The sequence below is a fragment of the Vombatus ursinus genome, unplaced genomic scaffold (genome assembly GCF_900497805.2).
Source record: "Vombatus ursinus unplaced genomic scaffold, bare-nosed wombat genome assembly UNPS02014818.1, whole genome shotgun sequence".
NCBI classification, from domain to species: domain Eukaryota; kingdom Metazoa; phylum Chordata; class Mammalia; order Diprotodontia; family Vombatidae; genus Vombatus; species Vombatus ursinus.
This window is the reverse complement of record NW_020954596.1, coordinates 9,560,036-9,581,175: the sequence shown is the minus strand read 5'-3', so window position 1 is coordinate 9,581,175 and position 21,140 is coordinate 9,560,036. Positions and strand designations below refer to the sequence as shown.

Sequence of the window (21,140 nt, the reverse complement as noted above, 5' to 3'; positions counted from 1 at the left end):
TTAGGATTAACAATGTGACACAATGGCTAAAATAATTTAATCTATATCACTCAACAAGTATTTGTTAAGCACCTACTATGTGCCAGGTATTATGCTAGGCACTGGGGGTACGAGTACAGGGAATGAAACAATCCCTATTTGAAAAGAGTTTAATGTGATTTTGGACTGTGTTCATATAGTGCTCAGAATAAGGGAGTGGACAATGTTATGTACTCCGTCTTGGTCAGATGGTATCTGGAGTACTGTGTTCAGATCTGGGTGTCATACTGAGAAACTGGAGTTTGTCCAGAGGAAGGTGATCAGGGTGGTGACAGGACTTGAAATTATTTTATAGGAAGATAGGTTAAGGTAACAGGGAATATTTGGTTTAGAGGAAAGAAGACTTAGGGCAAAGGTTCTTAACCTAGGGTCCATGAATTTGTTTTAAAAATATTTTGACAACTATTTCAATATAACTGGGTTTATAATGCTTGGTAATACTATGTGTTTTATTTTATGCATTTAAAAATATTATTCTGAAAGGGGGTCCATAAGCTTCACTAGACCAGAGGAGTCCACAACATTAAAAAAAAGGTTAAGAACCTCTGACCTGGGGGAAAGAGGATTGCCCTTTTCAAATAGTTACATTGAAGGGCTGTCATGAGTAATTGTAAATAGACTTCTGCTTGGGATTAGAAGGTATAAATAGGACCTACTGATGGAAGTTATAAATTAGAGCTAAATAATATTAAGAACTTCCTAAAAGTTAGGGCTATCCAAAACTAAAATGGTCTGCCAGGAGAAGTATTAAGTTCTCTGTCATTAGAGGTCTTTCAGTGTTAACTAGGCAACCATGTGAGAGCCAATTAATGTTCCAGTTAAGGGTTATATTTAGATGATCTCTAAAATGCCTTTTAACTCTAAGATTTTGCTCATTCAAAGGCAGATCATCTCCCTAATTTAACCCTACTTCCTAACCCAACTAGGATCATGAAAAATATAGAAACTTAAAAATATACCATGAAATGGAGAAGGTTGAAAAGCATTATTTTAATGTGACTTATAGTTGAAAAGTCAACACGCATTTGTTAAGTGCTTTCCATGTGAACTATGCTAAGCATTGGATTTACAAAGAGTAAAAACATAGTTTCAAAATTCAAGGAACTCACATTTTAAACTGAAGAGACAACAAGTAAATACCCATGTACATACAAGATATATACAGTGTAAATGAAAGACAATCTCAGAGGGAAGGCACTAGCAGCGGAGGGGACTGGGAAAAGGTTATGGAGAAGGCAGGATTTGAGTTAAATCTTGAAGGAAGCCACAGAAGTCAGGAGGTAGAGGTGAAGAAGAGGAAGGGCATTCCAAAGATGGAGGACAGCTAGTGAAGAGACATAGAATGTTGTGTATAAGAAATAGTGGGCGAGCTAGTATAGCTGGATTGTAGGCTAAGTAGAAGGGAATAAACTGAAAGGATTAGAAAGGCAGGAAAGGCCCACCTGAGTTATAAAAAGCTTTAAATGTCAAACAGAGCATTTTATATTTGATCCTAGAGGCAACAGTTAGCCCCTGGAGTTCAATGAGGGGGACGTATGTGACAAAGTCAGGCTTATGCTTTAGGAAAATCACTTTGGCAGCTGAGTGGAGGATGTATTGGAGTGGGAAGAGACTTTAGGCAGGGAGACCCACCAGAAGGGTATGGCAATAGTTTAGGCATGAGATAATGAGTTTTTTAAATATTTACAAAATATTCTAAAGTTTTTACAAAGCATATAACAAACAAATATAAGAACATTTGCAAGAAATTCTAATAGGACTAAGTTTATACTTTTAAAAATTCTTCATGCTACATTTAAGTAAATGCACTTACTGCTGCCCCTGCTGGCGTATGTATATGAACAATACACTTAATATCAGGTCGAGCAGCATAGATAGCAGAGTGCAATGTAAAACCAGCTTGATTCACTCCTAGATTGGTGCTTCCACGATCAACGACATCTCCTTGAAGGTTGATTTTAACCTTAAAATTATATACAAAAAAAAAAAATTTAAAGATATACCAAAATTTAATTTTTCTATGATTATAACTTTCAATTTCAACAATTTCAACAACAATTTCAATGGAGAGTTATCACTCCAAATTTGGTTAATTACACAAAATACAATCGGTATCTTTTCCCTTAGTTTTCTAGGACAAGTTTAACAGATTTGTGAAATATTTAACTACTAAGATGATTTGCATACATATATGGTATATATAAAAATATTATCACTCACCAAACTGGATGCTGTCACTTCACTATAAAGAAGTCCAAAAGGTACAATGAGAAAGTGTTCTTGCTCAGAATTTACTCTTGCCTGGGGAAAAAAATATTAAAACCAGTTCAAAATTCCACTAAAAATAACATTTATTATGCTTCTTTTATAGAAAGAACATACAATAAAGTTCTTAGCTTACAGGGTATATATGTTTCAGTGACCTGTGCGCAGAATATCTCAGATAAATTCCTTTAGATTTTTACAGTTCTTTATACTTTCTAAATGAAAAGTGGGAGAAGTACATTTTGTAGCAGATCTGGGGCTGATTAACTGGTATGTCCAAGGAGGTGTGGAAAAGGGAAATTATGCTGCTGGCTTCTCTCTCTCTCTCTCTTTCTCTCTCTCTCTCTCTCTCTCTCTCTCTTAAAGGAACTTTCAAGGAGGGGAGGAAGGAATGAGGATTTGAAATAAGATGCATGAGTACATAAGAGAAATAGAAATGGCAGGCAGAGCTGGAGGGGAGGTAAGAGAAGGCAGGTTCTGGGTGGTGGAGATTAAGTCTTTTTACACTGCTTTGTCTCATTCCTCTAGTTAAGAGTTGGAACAGTAGCTGATCAAGTAAAACATGCTGCGTCTGCAGGAAATGCCATGCTGAGACTTTTGAGTAGCTTAAAAGCAGCATATGCTGAACATGAATGACCTCAGGACCCTGTACAGGCAGAACTGGATCAAGGCCCAGATGAGGGATACAAGTTGGGTGAGGTAATAGATCATATTCAGGTACAGGTTGGGCTATGTGGCCACTGAGGTACTAACTCTGAAGTTCTACAATTCTGTAAGTGATGTTTTCTAAAAAGAAGAAACAATTTCAGCCCAGCCTATTTATAGCTTACTAAATTCTTGCTAATAAATTACAGTTATCTCTTCCATATCATGTGGGGTAGGGGCGTTGCCCCTGTGATCTGGAAAATCTGCGTAAAATTTTTTAGCCCTCCCTTCGTACCAGAGAAGAAGTCTGTTGACATTATACGATACTATACATATATTTTATGCATTTCCAAGTTTCTAAACTTTTCTGTGTTGTCTGTTGACCTTCTCATGTCGTCTGCAGCTTCCACAAAACTCCCCAAAACCTCTCATTTAATTTCTTATGCCAACCCTCAATATATGGAAACCATGATGGGGAAAGTTGCTGTGTAGAAGACCTAACTGTATTTGGTCACTCCACAAGATGAGGTTCAATTTTACCCTCCTGCACCCTCTGGTGGCTACCAAAAGCAACATCAAGAGTAAAGACATCAAATTGTCCTGAGGTGTCAGAATTCAAAGAATTTGAGTTGGAAAACATCTAGTCCGACCCTTGCCTCTAAAACATCCCCACTACTTCCACTTAAAGATCACCAGTGATAGGCAACTTATAGCCTCCCAAGTCAGCCAACCACTTTTAGACAGCTCTACCTATTTGGAAATAATTAAAACCAAGTAATTTCTTTTGATAGGTTATGCAGAATTTTAGAAACCAAAAACCTGTAGAAGATTAACAATTACAAAACTCTATATTATAATTGTAATAAAATTATATATTATGAGGCAATCCTCTATTTTGTTGTATAGTCAACACATCTATTTCATACTAAAACACCAATTCATATATATAGTTGCCAATCCTGCTAATCTTATTTCCACCAAATCTCTCACATTTGTTCCCTTTTATCCACTCAAGTGCCCATTATCCTATAGCTTCCCAATTGTTCTCCCTGTTTCCCCTTTCTCCCCTCTCTAGCATATTCTCTAAATAGCTAACAAATGTATACAACTAAGACACAGGTCAGACCATGGCAATCCCCTGCTCAATAATCTTCAGAGTGTTCCTATTGCCCCTAGCATAAGAAAGAAACTCTTCTCTCAGCTTGGCATTTAAAACCCTCTATTATCTAGTTTCCACCTAGCTTTCCAGATTCATTTCATATTGTGCCTCTTGATGCTCCCTAAATTCAAGCCTATCTGGAATGGCAGGAGCAATTGACTTCTTTGGATCTCTGTGACTTTGTAGAAGCTGTTCCCCATATCTCTTAGAATACCTAGCTTCCCTCAAGTCACAGCTCAGGAACCACCACTTACAGGAGTTATTAGCCTGACATCCACAGATCCCTAGATTTCAGGGCTTTCATGAACTTGAATGGGAAAAAAAAACAAACTATTTTCTGTAACCTTTGGGTTCCTTTGTAATCCTATTTTATGGATTTATAAACATCATTCTGAGGAGTCCATAGTCATTACACTACCAAAGGAGTCCACCACAAAAATTAAATCAAGAACTCTTGACCTAAAGGAAGGTTTCTTGATCTGCTCAGGGGTTAGTGCTCTTTTCCTACTTAAATTATTTTGTATTATTCTTATCTGTGCACCTGAAGTATCCTTAAAGTAGAATATAAGTCCCCTAAGAACAGGGCCTTGTTTGTTTTTGTCTTTGTATTTCCCAATGCCTAACACAATTTAGATAGTGGGCACTTAATAAATAGTGGTTGAATTTATTATAGACTATTCTTTGATATAATTGAAAGTCTTCCTAAAGGTCCGAATGAATTACATTACTTCCTCTTAATTTGCTAAAGTTGGAGTAACAAATAAAATCAAAGAATGTGAGGTCTTCCAGGTCTAGTTAACCCTATGATGGACTTGAGACATTTTTCCTAGAATATCTATCTCTTCTAAATGAACATTTATGACAGAGAGTTCACTACTTCCTTAAAAAAAAAAGGCCTCTCATTGTCAGATCTACTTGTTAGAAAGTTTGCTCTTGTTCTGTACTGAAATCTGCCTCCTTATAATGCCTATCGTTACTGAACAGCAGAGAATAAGTCTGTCCTAACAGAAAGATACTAAGATGGGTTTAATGAGTCTTCTATATGATCGTAACTTGCAAAAGGCAGGTATTCAAATATTTGTGACACTGAATTGAATGACAAATAGTCAAATAACTGAGACTTGTCAAATTTCCCCTTCTAGTCTTACTCTTCTCCAAATGAAACACACCCAGTTGTTTCAGTCATTAATCTACCATGACTTGCTCTTTATGAAACAATGCACATTATAACCCAGCATTCTGTTTTCATCTAGCTGTTTCCAAAATAAATAAGATGTTTTCTGGGCATTTTTTAAAATACAAAAGTCACCATTACCCTTACACCTTCTACTTTTTGTCCATCCTTGTTCTTTTTATTTATTTATTAATTTAATTTGGTTAGGCAATGGGGTTACGTGACTTGCCCAGGGTCACACAGCTAGTGTTACGTGTCTGAGGCCAGATTTGAACTCAGGTCCTCCTGAATCCAAGGCCGGTGCTCTATCCAGTGAGCCACCTAGCTGCCACTCCTCCTTGTTCTTTTTAAAATGTAAAACAAAATTAGACAATAGTCCTAATTTCTTCTCTTAATTAAAAAAAATATTCTAAGCATGTATTTTTTGAGTACTTTGTTGGTTGCGCAATGAGGGTGAAGTCAGACATTTATTCTTTTTTTGTTTTTTTGTTTTTTTTTAAGGCAATTTGGGTTAAGTACTTGCCCAGGGTCACACAGCTAGTAAGTGTCAAGTATTTGGTCTGAGGCCACATTTGAACTCAGGTCCTCTTGACTTCAGGGCTGGTGCTCTATCCATTGTGCCACCTACCTGCCCCGTCAGACATTTATTCTTAAAAAAAAAAAAAATGAAATGATTGAAGTGGACTTTCTCTCTTCAAATGGATCTCTTTACCACTATCCTATTTTACCTTTGTTATGTGTCTTACTTCTCACAATCCCATTATATTGCAATCTTCTTAAGGACAGAGATCTGTGCTGTTTTTCAACTTCATATCCCTTTAGTCTAGTTAAGCATAAGAAATTATATCTGAAGGAAAGGTAATTTATCTAATAAAAGTCAGCAATAGACACTAAAGAGACTTAGAAATAAGTTAAATTCATAAGAGTAACTTTCTTCTTAGACAAAATAGTCCTAACCTCCCACATTTCAATGGATCTGTGATCTCAAAAATGTGGGCATTTTCAATTCAACAATGCATATCACAATCTATACATGCCAGCTCATTCAATAACTCTGCAATATCTTTCCCCCTTAACTTCAACACAGAAAAGTCCACCCAATAATGGGGAATGCTAGGGGTATTTCTTATGTTCTCTTAACCTTTCAAAGATACAAGTGAGCATGTGGGATGTCAGTCAGGTAATCCCCCTGCTCTTTTTTGTGACTAGAAGTACTAGCCCATCTCCATCTGGTCCCTAACCCCAATGAAATAAAAAACAAATTTAACTGATTCAAAGTTTCTTCTGTGTCTACTTCCTACTGCTTCTAGCTAATGCTTTCATTAAAATAGCAGTTTAATGTAAATGTGGATTTTTGTCCAAATCTACTTCCAAATTTAATAGAATAGATAAGAAAACCTAAGAAAAGGATAAATTGAATAAAAAAATGATGGAAGCTATACTGGTGCCGATAGGTTTTTGGATTCACTGGCAACAACTTAGCAGAACTAGCTGCATGACTTGATATTCCATGGTCAGTTGACAAAGAGGTTAATTGTGAGAGGTTTAATCAGTCTTTGATTAAAGAGATGGTGCTTTGCACTTTGTACTAAATGATCCCTAAGCTCCTTAGAATGAAAGGAAATTAGGAGTCAGAAGCAATGTATAAAGAAGCCACCATAGACTTTAAAGTTAGTTTATTTTCACACTAACAGAACAAAATAAATACCAGTGAGTCCATGTCTGGGTACTTGAATCAGCCACTATTCTTGATAACCTAATCTTTTCCCCTAGATGCTATGGATGATAGGGGATAGAATTGCTTCTAAATCAATAGTTCTTCAATTTTCTAAACCAAAGAGATGAAGCTTGTTTGTACATAGCTGTATGCAAGTTGTCTCATTAGACTGTGAGCTCCTTGAGGGCAGGGATTTTTTTTTTTTGTAAATACTATTTTATTTTTTTCCAATTATATGTCAAGACAGTTTTCAACATTTATTTTTTTAAGATTTTGTATCCCAAAATTTTCTCCCTCCTTCCCTCCTCTACCCCTTCCCCAAGATGTCAAGTAATAGGGATTGTCTTTTGCCTCCTTCTGTATTCCCAGTGCTGAGCACAGTGCCTGACACAGGCACTTAATAAATATTTACTGAGTGACAGAGTTAAAGAAAAGGATGCTCGGAATGGTAGCAAATTTCCTATCTGTCTGAGTAGGGGCAAGATGATCGCTTATTGGAGATGTTTTACAGGAAGTTTGTACTTTAGGTGGAGACTGAACGAGACCTCTAAAGTCTCTTCCCTATCTGAGCTTCTATGATTGGATTGAATAACATTAATAATGATAACTTTAAAATGTACTACTAACCAATGACTATGAGGTTACTAGTACAAGTGCTACTTACTCAGATACAAACAGTATTGCACAATGATTTAGAAAACCAGTAGGTAGTGTTCATTATTTTGTTAAACATTTCCCAGTTACAGTTTAATCTGGTTCAGGCTACTTAGGAATTGGGTTGAGAGCTTGGGTTGGTAGTTTAAAACCTCTGCTTTACACTTTTCAGAAATGAAGAAACTCAGAAAAGTGAAATAGCTTCCCCATGGTCAGACATTCAGTGTCAGAGCCAGGACTGAAGGCCACGGGCTTCTTGACTCCACGTTTGGTACTTTTCCATTAGGCTATGCTATCTCTTATTTTTCTTCAACAGTGTTTCCACTGAAGGTACTTCTATTTGCTACCAAGAAGGTTCAGTACATAATACAAAGTCATCAAAATGATAAAAAAAAAAGAGGGGGAACATAGAGAAAGGGACCAGATAGTGTAGCCCCTGGTAGAGGCAACACCAAGTGCCAGAAGCCAAATTCCACAGCAGCTCTGCACAGACACAAGCACTAGTGCTTTTGGAGAACTAACACTAACAGAGTCTGGCACAAAGGAAAGCTCAGGTTTAAATGGTCTAGAGCTAAAGATAATAAGGCAGTCTCCAACTAAAAGGAATTTGTATCAGTCACTAATGGTGATTGGTTCTTTCACTCATACTTCCCTGATTCTCCATCAGTAATGACTTACCCCTTATGAACTCACACCCAACTTTGTTTCCTGCTTCTCTAATGTACTTACCATCTATTAAAACTTAAAATTGCACTAAGACTTTTGGGACATCCTGTATATTAGTAATCTGTGTATGTACCTTATCCCAAAAGAGTGTAAATTCTAAGAAGGCAAGGTCTCTATCTTATCTGAATTTTGTGAGCCTAACACACAATAAGAAGTTAATAAATGTTTGTTGAATCAGAAGCAGAATTCAAAGACAAATACTTCTAAAATACATTCTTTCCTTACAGAGGTTCTGTAGTTTATTTTTCCTTTATCTCCTATTCCTTTTTTCCCCCAAAGACAAAAAAATTATTTTTTAAAACCTAATGCCAGTCTACAGATTCTTTTTGTCTGCTGGTTCATTATTACTTTGGTAAAGTGCTGACCTTGGAATCAGGAAGATGTGGTTTCAAGTTTGTCTCTGACACTTACCAGTTATGCGACTGCAGACAAGTTACAAAGTTTCTTAGAACCCTCAGGCAACTCTCTAGGACTTTAAGTTACAGAAGCATGGCCATGTACACTGGCAGAAGGAATTTTCACATTGAGAAATCATAGGTCTCTAATATTCAATCAAAAAGGTTGCATATAATAAAGTTAAGAATTCAGTTATGCTTTGGTTTTTCCCTAGTTCTAAGCCAAACCAATGAAAAGTGAAATTTTAAAATGTTTATTGTCTAACAAAGGACTTGAATTTTTTTAAATGTTACACAGAATAAGGAGGTCTATTGGCACGTAATATTTGAAAAGTCCACAAAAAGTACATTCCTGCCATTAAAATAATAGATTATAATTCTTATTATAGCTGTAACGTTTTCACAACACCGCTGTTTTGGAGGACCAATTAGCATTAAAGCCTACATACATGGAACAGGTACTTTTTAAAAAACAATACAGATGACAGTAATCATTCCTGCTATTACAATGAAGGAAGCTGACACAAGTGGTGGAGTAAATGGTCCCACTGTCATATCTACAAGGTATGGAGCTGGGGATATGGGTATCTTTCTTTAAAATTATAGTGACTGATGGATTTCATTTGAACTGAGGAATAAGCAGACTTAACAAATAAAAACCTACATTCTTAAAAAAATGGGCTTTTAAACAAAAATAATTTAAGCAATTATCTGTAGAACAATAGACACTCATCTTAATATGTAGGGTACTTCAAACTTTGAAAAGCTGCTTTTCATTATGATATTTTGAAGCAGTGTCTTTTAAGACCCAATTCAAACCAAATTGACTAAAGTTCTATTTGTTCTATTCTATACAACCGGAAGGGCAGCTACATGGTACAGTGGATAAAGGACCTGGCCTGGTGCCAGGAAAACTCCTCTGCCTGTCCTTTAAATGACAAACTTATTAGTTTTGTGACCCAGAGCAAGTCACTTAACCTGGCTTCCCTCAGTTTCCTCATCTATAAAATAAACTGGAGGAAATGGCAAACCACTCCAATATCTTTGCTGAGAAAACTCCAAATGGGGTCACAAGAAATCATGCATGACTGAACAACAACACAACCAAAAAGGTGGATCCTTTTGCCACTTACTGTAACTCAGACTTCATTTTCTTTAAAATGGAAGGTAAGGTGGGGCCAAAGATAGAAGAAATACCATGTTCTGTACGACAATCATTTAGTAACTACCTCATTTAATACTTACTGTTATATGGTTGTAAATAAGCTGAGACCACCCAAAAAGATCTGCTAATCTGTAAAAAGCTGCCAATTTACATCGTAATAATTTCTCTCCTTTATCATATGCAATTGAATCAGATCCCCTAAGATCATTCACTGGTGTCACCATGCCAAGACCTGAAATGACAAGAAATAAAAGGAAAAGATTTAATATTTATGCTCAAATTCAAATAACTACACTTTTCATTTTACAAAAGCAGTATAAATATAGTATGTCACAACAAACTTGCAATACATGTAATATTATAATTACTATCTTAATTTTTATAAATGAGAAAATTGGGGCTTACAAGGATTAATAAAATTCAATACCATTCCAAAAGCATTTATTAAGTGCCTACAATATGCAAGGTACTATGTTGAGTGCTGAGATAACAAAAACAAAATAAAAAAATCATCCCTTAAAGAGCTTACTTTCTATGGAGGAGTAAAGGGAGAAGAATACAGTATGTAAACGATTATGTGCGGAATTAGGAAACACTTCCTATTGAATTATAGAATCACAGATTTAGAGCTGGAAGATAACTCAGAAGTCATCTAGTTCAACCCTCTCATTTTACAGAGGACACACCTGAGATGAATTTTGAAGGAAGCGAGTATTCAAAAAGGTAGAGGCGAGAAGAAAATGCACCCCAGTCATATTAGATAGCCTGGGCAAAGTCATGAAGGTATAAGTTGTTGCTTGTTGTTCAGTCTTTTTTCAGTGTGTCCAAATCTTCATGGCCTTACTTGAGGTTTTCTTGGTAAAGACACTGGAGTGGTTTGCCATTTCCATCTCTAACTCATTTTACAGATGAGGAAACCGAGGCAAACAGGATTAAATGACTTGCCCAGGGTCACAAAGCTAATAAGTGTCTGGGTCCAGAGTTTAACTCACGCTTCCCGACTCCAGGTCCGGTACTCTATCCACTGTACCACCAAAGGGATAAGATTGAATGCCAAATTCAGAAAACAAGCAGGCTAGTATGATTTTGTAAACTGCATGGAAAAAAAGTAATGTGAAATAAGACTGGAAAAGTGGGATGGAGAAAGAACGTGAAAGGTTTTAAATGACAAACTGAAGTGTTTGAATTTTACACTTAGGAAAAAATAGGAAGCCACTGAAGATTCTGAAACAGGTTTTATGGCTATACCAAGTCTGACACCTCTAGTTTAGAGGATGGGTAAAGAGAGGAGGGAATAGAAAATGGGAGTTCATTAGAAGGCTAATGCCTACTGCAATAGACCAGGTAAGAGATAAGTACCTGAAATAGGATGATGGATATAGGAGGGTATAAGAGATATTATGGAGGTAGAAATGACAAAAGTTAGGCAACTGACTGGATATGGAGTTTAAGAGTAGAAAAAAATCAAAGAAAATGCTCAAGTTAAGCAGACTTGCCCAAAGTAAATAAATGGTAGTGTAGAGAAGTGAGCACAGGCCTCCAGTCCAATCAATATTCTTTCCGTATTACCATACTGGTTGTTATTAAACTGAATTACAACTATTGTTCTAATGCTAATATAATGATTCGTTACTAAATTGGAAGCAAACTACTTTACTTCTTCTCTCCCCTTCACCCTACAACTTAAAAGATAAAATGGCATAATGGTAGTATGCTTGGAGTCAGGAAGACCTGAGTTCAAATAATACCCCTGACACTAGCTGTGTAATAATGGGCAAATCACTTAATTTCTTGGTCCTTCAAGCAATTCTTAAAAACCATAAATTATAGCTGAGTCGCCATCTGCATAGGGGTAGGAATCAATACTTTTGTATTATAAATCTAGTAACAAAAGGAATAGGACTGGACCCGTGACTTCCCTGGTATGAGGAGATCCAAGGTAAAGAAACTCCTTTATCAATATGGAGTACAACAGTTGCATAGGCACTGTGCCTTGCCCAGGGTCACAGAGCCAGTATGTTGTCAAATCCTCATTTGTGACTTGAACCCAGGTCTGTTCTCTATTTACTAAGCCATTCGAATTGCTTGTCTAGCAACAAAAAACATTTTTAAAAAAATAGAAAATTAAACTATGACCTTCATTATTTGCTTTTTGTTTTTTTTAATGGGTATATTAACTTAAAAAAACCCATTCTATAGGCTTTGCTGTCCCTTTCTAAACTCTTTTATGTGTTAAAATTTTGTTGCTGCTATTACATAGTTGTAGTCAGTGTATTTAGTTCTAATTCTGATTTCTTCACTTTGCAGCTTTTCATATTTGTAGCTTCTGATGGTACAAAACATAGCCAGACACCACAATTTATTCATCCATTTTCCAACCATGAACACACGCGCTGCTATTTTGCTACTCCAAATAAAGCTCACACTTAAATTCTTATACTCATCCAGAACAAAGATTAAGTTCAGAGACTTTTGAGGAAACAGATCGCTTCCAGTTATAATCAAATATCAATAATGTAAGATAGAAAGACTAGTTAGAATCACTGCTGCTTGTGGATAATATAAATCCATCTGCTATGCCCTGCAAAGTAACGAGTTTTTTTTTTTCCCTCCTAAGGTGAAAATGCTTTTAAGGGCTAAATTTTTAGCGCTCAAATTAAGTGAAATTATATCTACAAATTGAAATAATTTGGTTCATAATCTTTTTTTGGAAGGGGAAGGGGGAAGCAGTTGAGGTTAAGCGATTTGCCAAGTGTCACACAGCTATTCAGTGTCTGAGGCAGAATTTGAATTCAGGTCCTCCTGACTACAGGGTCCGTGCTGTAATAACTGCCTTAGTCACAATAGGTATCAAAAGTTCATGTCTGGACTAGCTATGTGACTCTGGGCAAGTCACTTAACCCCAACTGCCTCACCAAAAAACAAAACAAAACAAAACAAAATAAAGTTCATGTCCGGGAGCTTTATATACCTTATTCATATGAAAGCCTCTCAGACCCTCAGTCAGAGCCTATGATCTTTTAAATGAAAGACTATAGAGTACTTGACTGTGGATGACCAGAATATTTATTGAAATGAACACAAATATTACAAACAAATCTAGTACTCAAAATATCTGACATCAAATCTATAATACCTCAAAAGCAGCCAAGTATAAGGTGGAGAAGAGTAAGCAAACATACTAGCAATATGAAGAAGTAACAGGTAGATGGGTTAAAAACCATTCTGGCCCCAAAATATTTCCACAACTCAAAAACTATCAATTATGCCTTCTGCATCTAGTTTACAATCCCCAGGGTCGATGACTTCCTTTGATAAGATCAAAGCTTGCAGTTTGTGCACTAACAGTTCAGGCAAGAATCTGTGGAAAATGGATTCTCAAAAGGATACATTGTCAGGCTTGAATCAACTTAAGAGATAATAGGATGTAATGGAAAAAGCAATGTATTTGGAGTCAAGAGGCCTGGGTTCAAATCCTACAGTTTACACTTGCAGCTTTACAACTAAACACCAAAACTCTCTAAGATTCAGTTTTTCTATCAGCACAATGGAACAATAACTACACAAAGCTGTTGTGAGGAAAATGCTTTGTAAACTTTGGGCATTACTATTATCTTATGATTGGCAAGAATGAAAAGGGCCAGATTCTGGATGGCCAAAGTATTTAATGAAATTGACACAAGTTAAGTTTGGAGGTACTGAATCAGGTTTATATGGCCACAACTATAATAGGGTTACTTTTATGAGTTATAATTTCATAGAATACTCACAGAAATGTTTACATTCATGATTCTCAATAGGCTTTCAATATCTGTAAAAAATGTTAATGCAATTCATGTCTGCAGAGCTTGGTAAAAAACAGCCAGCAATAATATCTACTATTTTTCTGGACCTCAGGGACCATGAACTCTACTATGTCTCACTGACTATTTTTTCTCAGCTGTAGCTGCATTTGTCATTTTCTTTTATTTGTTTTATTTATTTGTCTGTTTGTTTTTTTGTTTAGAGTTTTCAACATTCACTTTTATAAGATTTTGAGTTCTACATTTTCTCCCTCCTTCCTCTCTTCCCCTCCCCAAGACAGCATGTATTCTGACATGGGCTATACATGTATGATCATATTAAACGTATTTCCATATTAGTTATGTTGTGACAGAAGAATTAGAACAAAAGAGAAAAACTATGAGAAAGATGAAAAAAAAACAGAGAAAATAGTATGCTTCGATTTGCATTCAGACTCCATAGTTCTTTTTCTGGATGTGGACAGTATTTTCCATCATGAGGCTTCTGGAACTCTTAGATCACTGCATTACTGAGAAGAACTAAGTCTATTAGAGTTGGTCATCTCACAACATGGCTGTTACTGTTCACAATGTTCTCCTGGTTCTGCTCTTCACTCAGCATCAGTTCATGTAAGTCCAGGTTTTTCTGAAATCTGTCTGCTCATCATTTCTTATGGAACAATAATATTCCATTACATTCATATACCACAACTTGTGTGCCATTCCGCAATTGATGGATATTGCCTCAGTTTCCAATTCTTGGCCACCACAAAAAGAGCTGTTATAAATATTTTTGTACATGTGGGTCTTTTTCCCTTTTTTATGATCTCTTTGAGATACAGACCTAGTAATGAATGCTATTGCTGGATCAGCTTGATAGCCCTTTGGGCATAATTCCAAATTGCTCCTCAGAATGGCTGGATCAGTTCACAACTCTACCAGCAATGCACTAGTGTTCCAATTTTCCCACATCTTCTCCAACATTCATCATTTTCCTGTTTTGTCATGTTAGTCAATCTGATGAGTGTGATGTGGTACCTCAGAGTTGTTTTAATTTGCATTTCCTAATCAATAGTGATTTAGAGCACTGCATTTGTCATTTTCAACCCATATATAGTCAATGAGTTTTTATCTTTAGGGAGCCTGTTCCTGAAGCATCACTGATGTGGAAGGGAAAGGAGAGAGTTTGATGCATACCGTGATGCTCTTACCAGCTGATACATCAGAATAAGAGGTCTAAAGATCACTTTGATAAGCATGAACTTTCAAGGAGCAAGACTGTCAAAATCATTTTTCACTAGCATACATGGTAACATGCTTCTGATTTTTTTGTGATGATGGCCCCGCCTTCCACTTCTGTCATACCCACTTGGACTTTTGAGGTACTCAAGAAACATGGTTTTCAGGTTATACTTCTGAACTATATTGCTGGACTCTGCCATCAGGTCTAGTTAATGAATCTCTCAATCACCAGTACATGTGTTGACCCTGGTCAACCCCAACCCCCAGAGATCAGATAACATAAATAATTGTACGTTATTTTTAGTTAGGAGATCCTGGCAATCATGAATTGATTGATTTACATTCATGAGGAATGGCCAAGATTTTTCTAAAAGTGTCTTGATGGTGCTGGTAAATTTTAGCATTCATTTCCGTTTGTCTCCTTTTAGGTACTTCCTTTTGCTTTTGATGCCTTTCCTAGTATAGAAGAGGCATTATTAAACTACAAGTTTTTCTTTTGTCTCTGAAATAGTAGGCTATATAGAAATTAAAAACCTTTTTTGCTCCAACCTCTATTTACATGCTATATTCACTGAAATTCATTAAGAATTATATTAAGAGGGGAAGCTAGGTGGCACAGTGGATAGAGAACTGGCCCTGGAGTCAGGAGGACCTGAGTTCAAGTGCAGCCTCAGATACATAACACTCACTAGTTGTGTGACCCTGGGCAAGTCACTTAACCACAACTGCCTCACCAAAAAAAAAAAAAATTATATTAAGATGTGCCCATTTCAAAACTATGGTATGCCATTTGGTTTCAAGAAGATGAACTGAATCAGACATTAAAATTAAACCTCTATAAATTTATAGTGTAATGTTATATCAACTGTTTCAAAAGTTACAATAGAACATGGAAACACAAAATGTAAGGGAATTCAGATGAAACAGATATAAGAAACTAGCTATTGTTCATTTAAATATGCCACATAAGATCAGACAAGAACCAAGCTGCATCATGGGAAGGGTCAGTTAATTCTTTTTTTTTTTTTCCAGCCAAAGATAAGGTTTATTAGAACATCCGTCATATTGCGCAGACTCTTAAGGAATCTGAACATTAGTGAGCTATTGGCTAGATTATAAGAATCTGAGCATCTTAATGGAGACAAGATGGACCTTATATAGGGAAAGACTATGAGAGGGATCTGGTAGTGGCTAAGTAGTGTATGAGGTAACAGAACTCTAGGGACCTGGACCAAGTGGCCAAGGGAGAATGGAGCTTAGATAGGATTAAGGGTGGGAAGTGGCCTGGGGCTTTCGGGAGGTAAAACAATGGAGGGCTAGACTAGATTAAGGGTAACAGAATTGGGAGATTGGGCAAAGCCACAATGAAAGGTCAGTTGATGGGATTTTAGCCTCAGGTGAACACCAGAGATTTAGCCATGGGGGAAAGTCCAAGATTTTTCCTTTTTAGGGTCTAGATCCTATACTCATCATTCCCCCCTCAAACAAATGGAACCCAAATTCTTTTGGGGTAAGGAGGGAAGGACTAGGCTTCTGAAACTGCTTCCTGCTGGCAAGGGGCGTAGAGTGTCCCTGCCTCGAGGGGGTCCCACAGAGGAGGTTGACCAGAACCAAGCACAGGCTGCATCCAGGGAACGATGGGGGGACATTAGCTGGTACCCGCTGTTTACTACCAAATGTAGGTAAATGGCCTGTAGTCTGGAAGACACAAATCTGACAGAAAAGACTGCAGGGCCCAGATATGAAGGATAAAACATCATTAGCTCTGTTTAGATTCAGATAATTCAATTTTTCAACTATGCAGTATCAAATCCACCTCATAGCCAGACGTAGGAATAGTCAGGTAGGTAACATTCCTTTTCAAAGGAACATAATGGGGAAACTGAGCCAGGAGGATCCCATCTTAGACTGAGGCTAAAATTATTCTCTCAGCTTTTCCCAATGCGGGTCAGTTAATTCTAAAAAATACTCTGAAATCCATTTTACTATCTCGGAAAAGATTAAGCTCAACTAGAGTAGCACCCCAATGATCATGCCCAAATAACTAATGTTTTCCTGCCTGGTTGGTTGAGTAAAAGCATGTTAGTCAACCTGATGTTTAATTTGGCAAGCAGACTTTTTATGGATTTCTTTTAATTCTGAAGATGCTTTTGAAAAGTCACAAATTACATGTTAAAAAAAACAATCTTTTCCTTGGGAAAAGAGATGCTAATTTCCTCATAAAAAAGACCTTTCAAAACAATGAAGAGTCAAGAATTTATTTCAACATATTTAACATAATTAACTGGTTCCACAAAAGAAGATGGTAGGTAAAATGTTATAATGGGACCTAAGAGTTATTGACACTTCAGTTCTAACGCTAGCTGGTAGTATTGTTAATCAAATACAATTTCATTTAGGATAAGAGGGGACAAACCCAACAACATTATGGCTGAGTTTCATGATATTGACGGGAGGTTTAATTAGAATGTGTTGCTCACATTTTTTTGACCAGGACAATGTTATATGTGACATAACTGTATTTTACTGAAAAAAATATTTCTTATGTACTTCTGGTTTGGGACAAAGCACTAGACTTAAGAATAAGAAAATCAAAGTTTAAAGATGGGTACATTCCTCTTTCTAGCTATGTGACTGGCAATTCATTTCATCTCTCTAGGGCTGATTTCTCATTTATAAAATTAGGGAGTTAGAATTGATACCTTTTAAGGTCTTTTTCAGTTCTCAAATTTTATGACCCTAAACTACCTTGTTGACATCTTAAAATATCTATATATTAAAGAAAGTAGGTAGTAGTTCTACTTACATTTCTTTTCATTTCATATGAGAAATTAATAAGTTGATGAGCATGTATTAAATGACTATGTGCCAGATACCATGCAGCATATTGGGGATATAAAGACAAAAACAAAATAGTCTTTGTTTTAAAGGAATCTGCATTGTATCAGAGAAAGATTTTGGAAACTGTACACAAGACATTATATAAAATTTACACAAAAAATGGTCATCTACTCACTCATGTTCAATGCAGCCATCCCTCCCTGTGGTGCTGCTGGATAAACATTAGGTACATTTGTGGTCATGAAATCTGCAATCTGTTGTAATGCCAATAGGCCTGTGGGATTCTTCCCTTTCTTAAACTGTTCCTGGATCATCGATTCCAATTCTTCGCAAAAAGCCTAAAAAGAAGTCAAAGAATATTTTAATAGTTAAAAGTTGAAGGAAAATGATTATTTTAGTTTAATGATGTTTAATGCAATTTTTCTATCTGTATTATTAAAGAGATCTTTGCCTCATTCATCCAAACAGCATTTCAATCATTTCTCTTTGTTCTCTCTATAAAGAAATAAGTAATTCCTTACTGTTTGATTAATTAATTTTGATTAATCCCTCAACAGTGTATAACTCTGACCCTTTCTCTGTTGTTCAAAACTTCAGTATGATTCTCAATTCCTCACCAGCTCCACCCCAAACATATCTAATCATTTGCCCAATCTTGTTCACACTATGTCTACATATCTAATCTGTTCCCTTTTCTCTACTAACACAGTTACCACCCTAGTTTAGGCTCTCATTACCTCTCATTTATACTATTCTAATAGCTTCTCAATCAGTGTCCCTGTCCCTAGTATCTCTTTTCTCTAAACCAAAGAGCCACCAAAGTAATATTCCTAAAGCCCAAGTATGACTATATCTCTTACCTATTCAATAAACTCCAGTGGCTCTCTACTTACTCAAGGATAAAATATTCTTTCATTTTTATCTTATCCTTTTAAAATGTTTATTTTTATATGTTTTACAATATAATAATTATTAGTACAACAGAACTATGATTTATAAATAAGTAAATATACATAATTGGGAGTGTAGGCTCAAAATTTTTTTTAACATACCCTCTTCAGAGTGTTAAAGAAAAAGTTTGGAGACTATTAGCCAAGATTATGATATGCAATTGGATGGGCAGCCCACTGAATTAGCCCATCAATACACATATCTCAGACAAATACTTCTGCAAGATAATTATATAAGTTCAGAACTGTAAAGTAAAATGAGAATGGGCTGGATTGCATTTGTGACTTTAGTAAAGACCTCATCAAGAACATAAATGACTGCAAAAGGAGTTGAGCAGGTCATGTAGCAAAAGGGAGGGAAAAGAGTGTGGGCAGTCTGGGTGCTGCATTGGTATTTAGGCAATATTAACAGATCCAGAAGAAGGCTTTTAATATGGGAATATATCTTCCGTGGAATATTTATTGAAGGACATAAATAAGGATTGCAGAGGATAAAAAGATATGGATAAGCTATGAGTTAAACCAGTGCAGGGAGGGCATGCACTGATGTCATAACTCCGATAAAAACTAAAGAATGCTTAAGATAAACACCAGAATACTACCCAATGTCATGCTGTCTAAAATTATCATATCTGAAATATGTTTGTTTATAAGTACTACAGAGGTAGGAGTATGCTCTACATGGTTTCAGGCTGATGCTATTTGAAACTTATTTCCAGTTTCATTTCCTGAGCTGGAAGGATGCTATAAACTAAGTAATAGTATTCCCTAGGAAAATGCCAGGGAAAAACTGCAGTGTGTGAAACCTCAAGTGTAATAAATGTATCAGTGGATAATCCATGACAATAGTAGCACTGTCAACCAAGAGCTCCTTAAAAAGCATCCATGTAATGAATCATGGTGAACAACACTACAATAAATAGATTGTATTCTGTGGTAGATAGTAAATGGGAGGAAGGCTGAATGTAACTTAGTCAACATGAATTAAATAAAAGGGACATAGCATCGTTTGTTCATTTGGGCTATCTTAATAGGCAATGCAGATTCGCACATATTAAACAAAGCTACAGCCATAACAGAATCAGCCAACATGAATAGATCATGTGCCCCATGACCTCTGAGATAATGATGCAGCTTTACTCATCCCTAGGAATGGAACATCTCACTCCTATAGTGCCTAATTTTGACAAAACTCAGGAAAATGAAAAATAGCAAATATTTTAAAGATTCTATACAGGTTTTGGCTAGGTGAATTATTTGCAGTTTTCCTAAAATGCAAAACCAAAACAGTAAAATTAATCAGTGCGCTTTGATTTCCAATAAAAAAGTAAGATTTTTTTAAAACATCAAATAATCTATTTAAAAAATCCTCATATACATAAAATCAATGGGCAATATACATTTTTGCATACACCATTGTGTTGCCAATATTATTTCTCAAAAGATGTTGCTGTTATTGGCATCAATAGTAGCAGTAGCACATCTTACTATAGGACTTTAAGGTTTACAAAGCCATTCTTCACAACTCTGTACAAGTATTACCTCAATTTTATAGATAAGGAAATTGAAGCTCAGAGAGCTCCAGATAACTTCGGTCAACATGGCCAATCAGAGTCAGAGTCAGAGTCAGAGTCAGGATGTGAACTGAGGGGACCCAGTCCAGTGCTCTTTTCAGCACCATGCTGCTTCTACCTCATCAGAACTGGTTTTTGGTACACAGAAACAGAGTATGAATAAAATAAAGCTCTAAGATCTCTGGTATCTGACTAGATTACATCTGAAGGTGTCACATGTAGGATGTGAACAACAAAGAATCTGAAGAAGTAAAAAAGTTAATGCCCTTTTCTGAATCAGGCACTTAAATCAATAGGTTTCCCTTTTGTAAGATATACTGTACAGATTCCACTCAAGTTTGTGGTGATCCTTTTGCTTTTTAATAATCTGTAAGATCACTGTCAAGAATGTAAAAGGAATGAATCAAGAACAAGGTTGGATGATATCCAACTGCAAAAAAGAACATGAGAAATCATTAACAATACCAGCACCAATACAAGAAAATTACAAATATGGGTAATAATAACAACTAATTTTTCTATTGCACCTTATAGTTTACCATGTGCTAGACACACCATATTATTTCTTTTGATCCTTACCAAAATTTTGGAAGGTAGCATGGCATAGTGGAAATCACCGTATTTGGAGTTCAAAGACCTGGTGGGGAAATCTAGTTCTGCTATTTGCTAGCCACATGCATTGGCCAAGACGCTTCAGTTCTCTAGGGTTGCAGTTTCCTCAAATGTAAAATGAAGAGGTGGGACTAAATGATCTCTACAATCCTTTCCAGTTCTAAACCTTATGATTCTTAACAGGCAGTAAGGGTAAAAAT

The 21,140-nt window shown here is 36.2% G+C and overlaps 1 protein-coding gene across 3 annotated transcripts in view; it reads right to left on the bottom strand.

Moving 5' to 3' along the window:
• ADD1 (adducin 1) overlaps positions 1-21,140 on the bottom strand; it is a 127,471-nt gene that overhangs the window by 36,367 nt on the left and 69,964 nt on the right. For all 3 annotated transcript variants that reach the window (XM_027836092.1, XM_027836090.1, XM_027836091.1), the window contains exons 3-6: positions 17,980-18,142; positions 10,020-10,171; positions 2,260-2,340; positions 1,853-2,002 (exon numbers count right to left, since the gene is read on the bottom strand). In XM_027836092.1, coding sequence (XP_027691893.1) covers positions 1,853-2,002; positions 2,260-2,340; positions 10,020-10,171; positions 17,980-18,142 — 546 coding nt within the window. The remainder of the gene's footprint in view (positions 1-1,852; positions 2,003-2,259; positions 2,341-10,019; positions 10,172-17,979; positions 18,143-21,140) is intronic.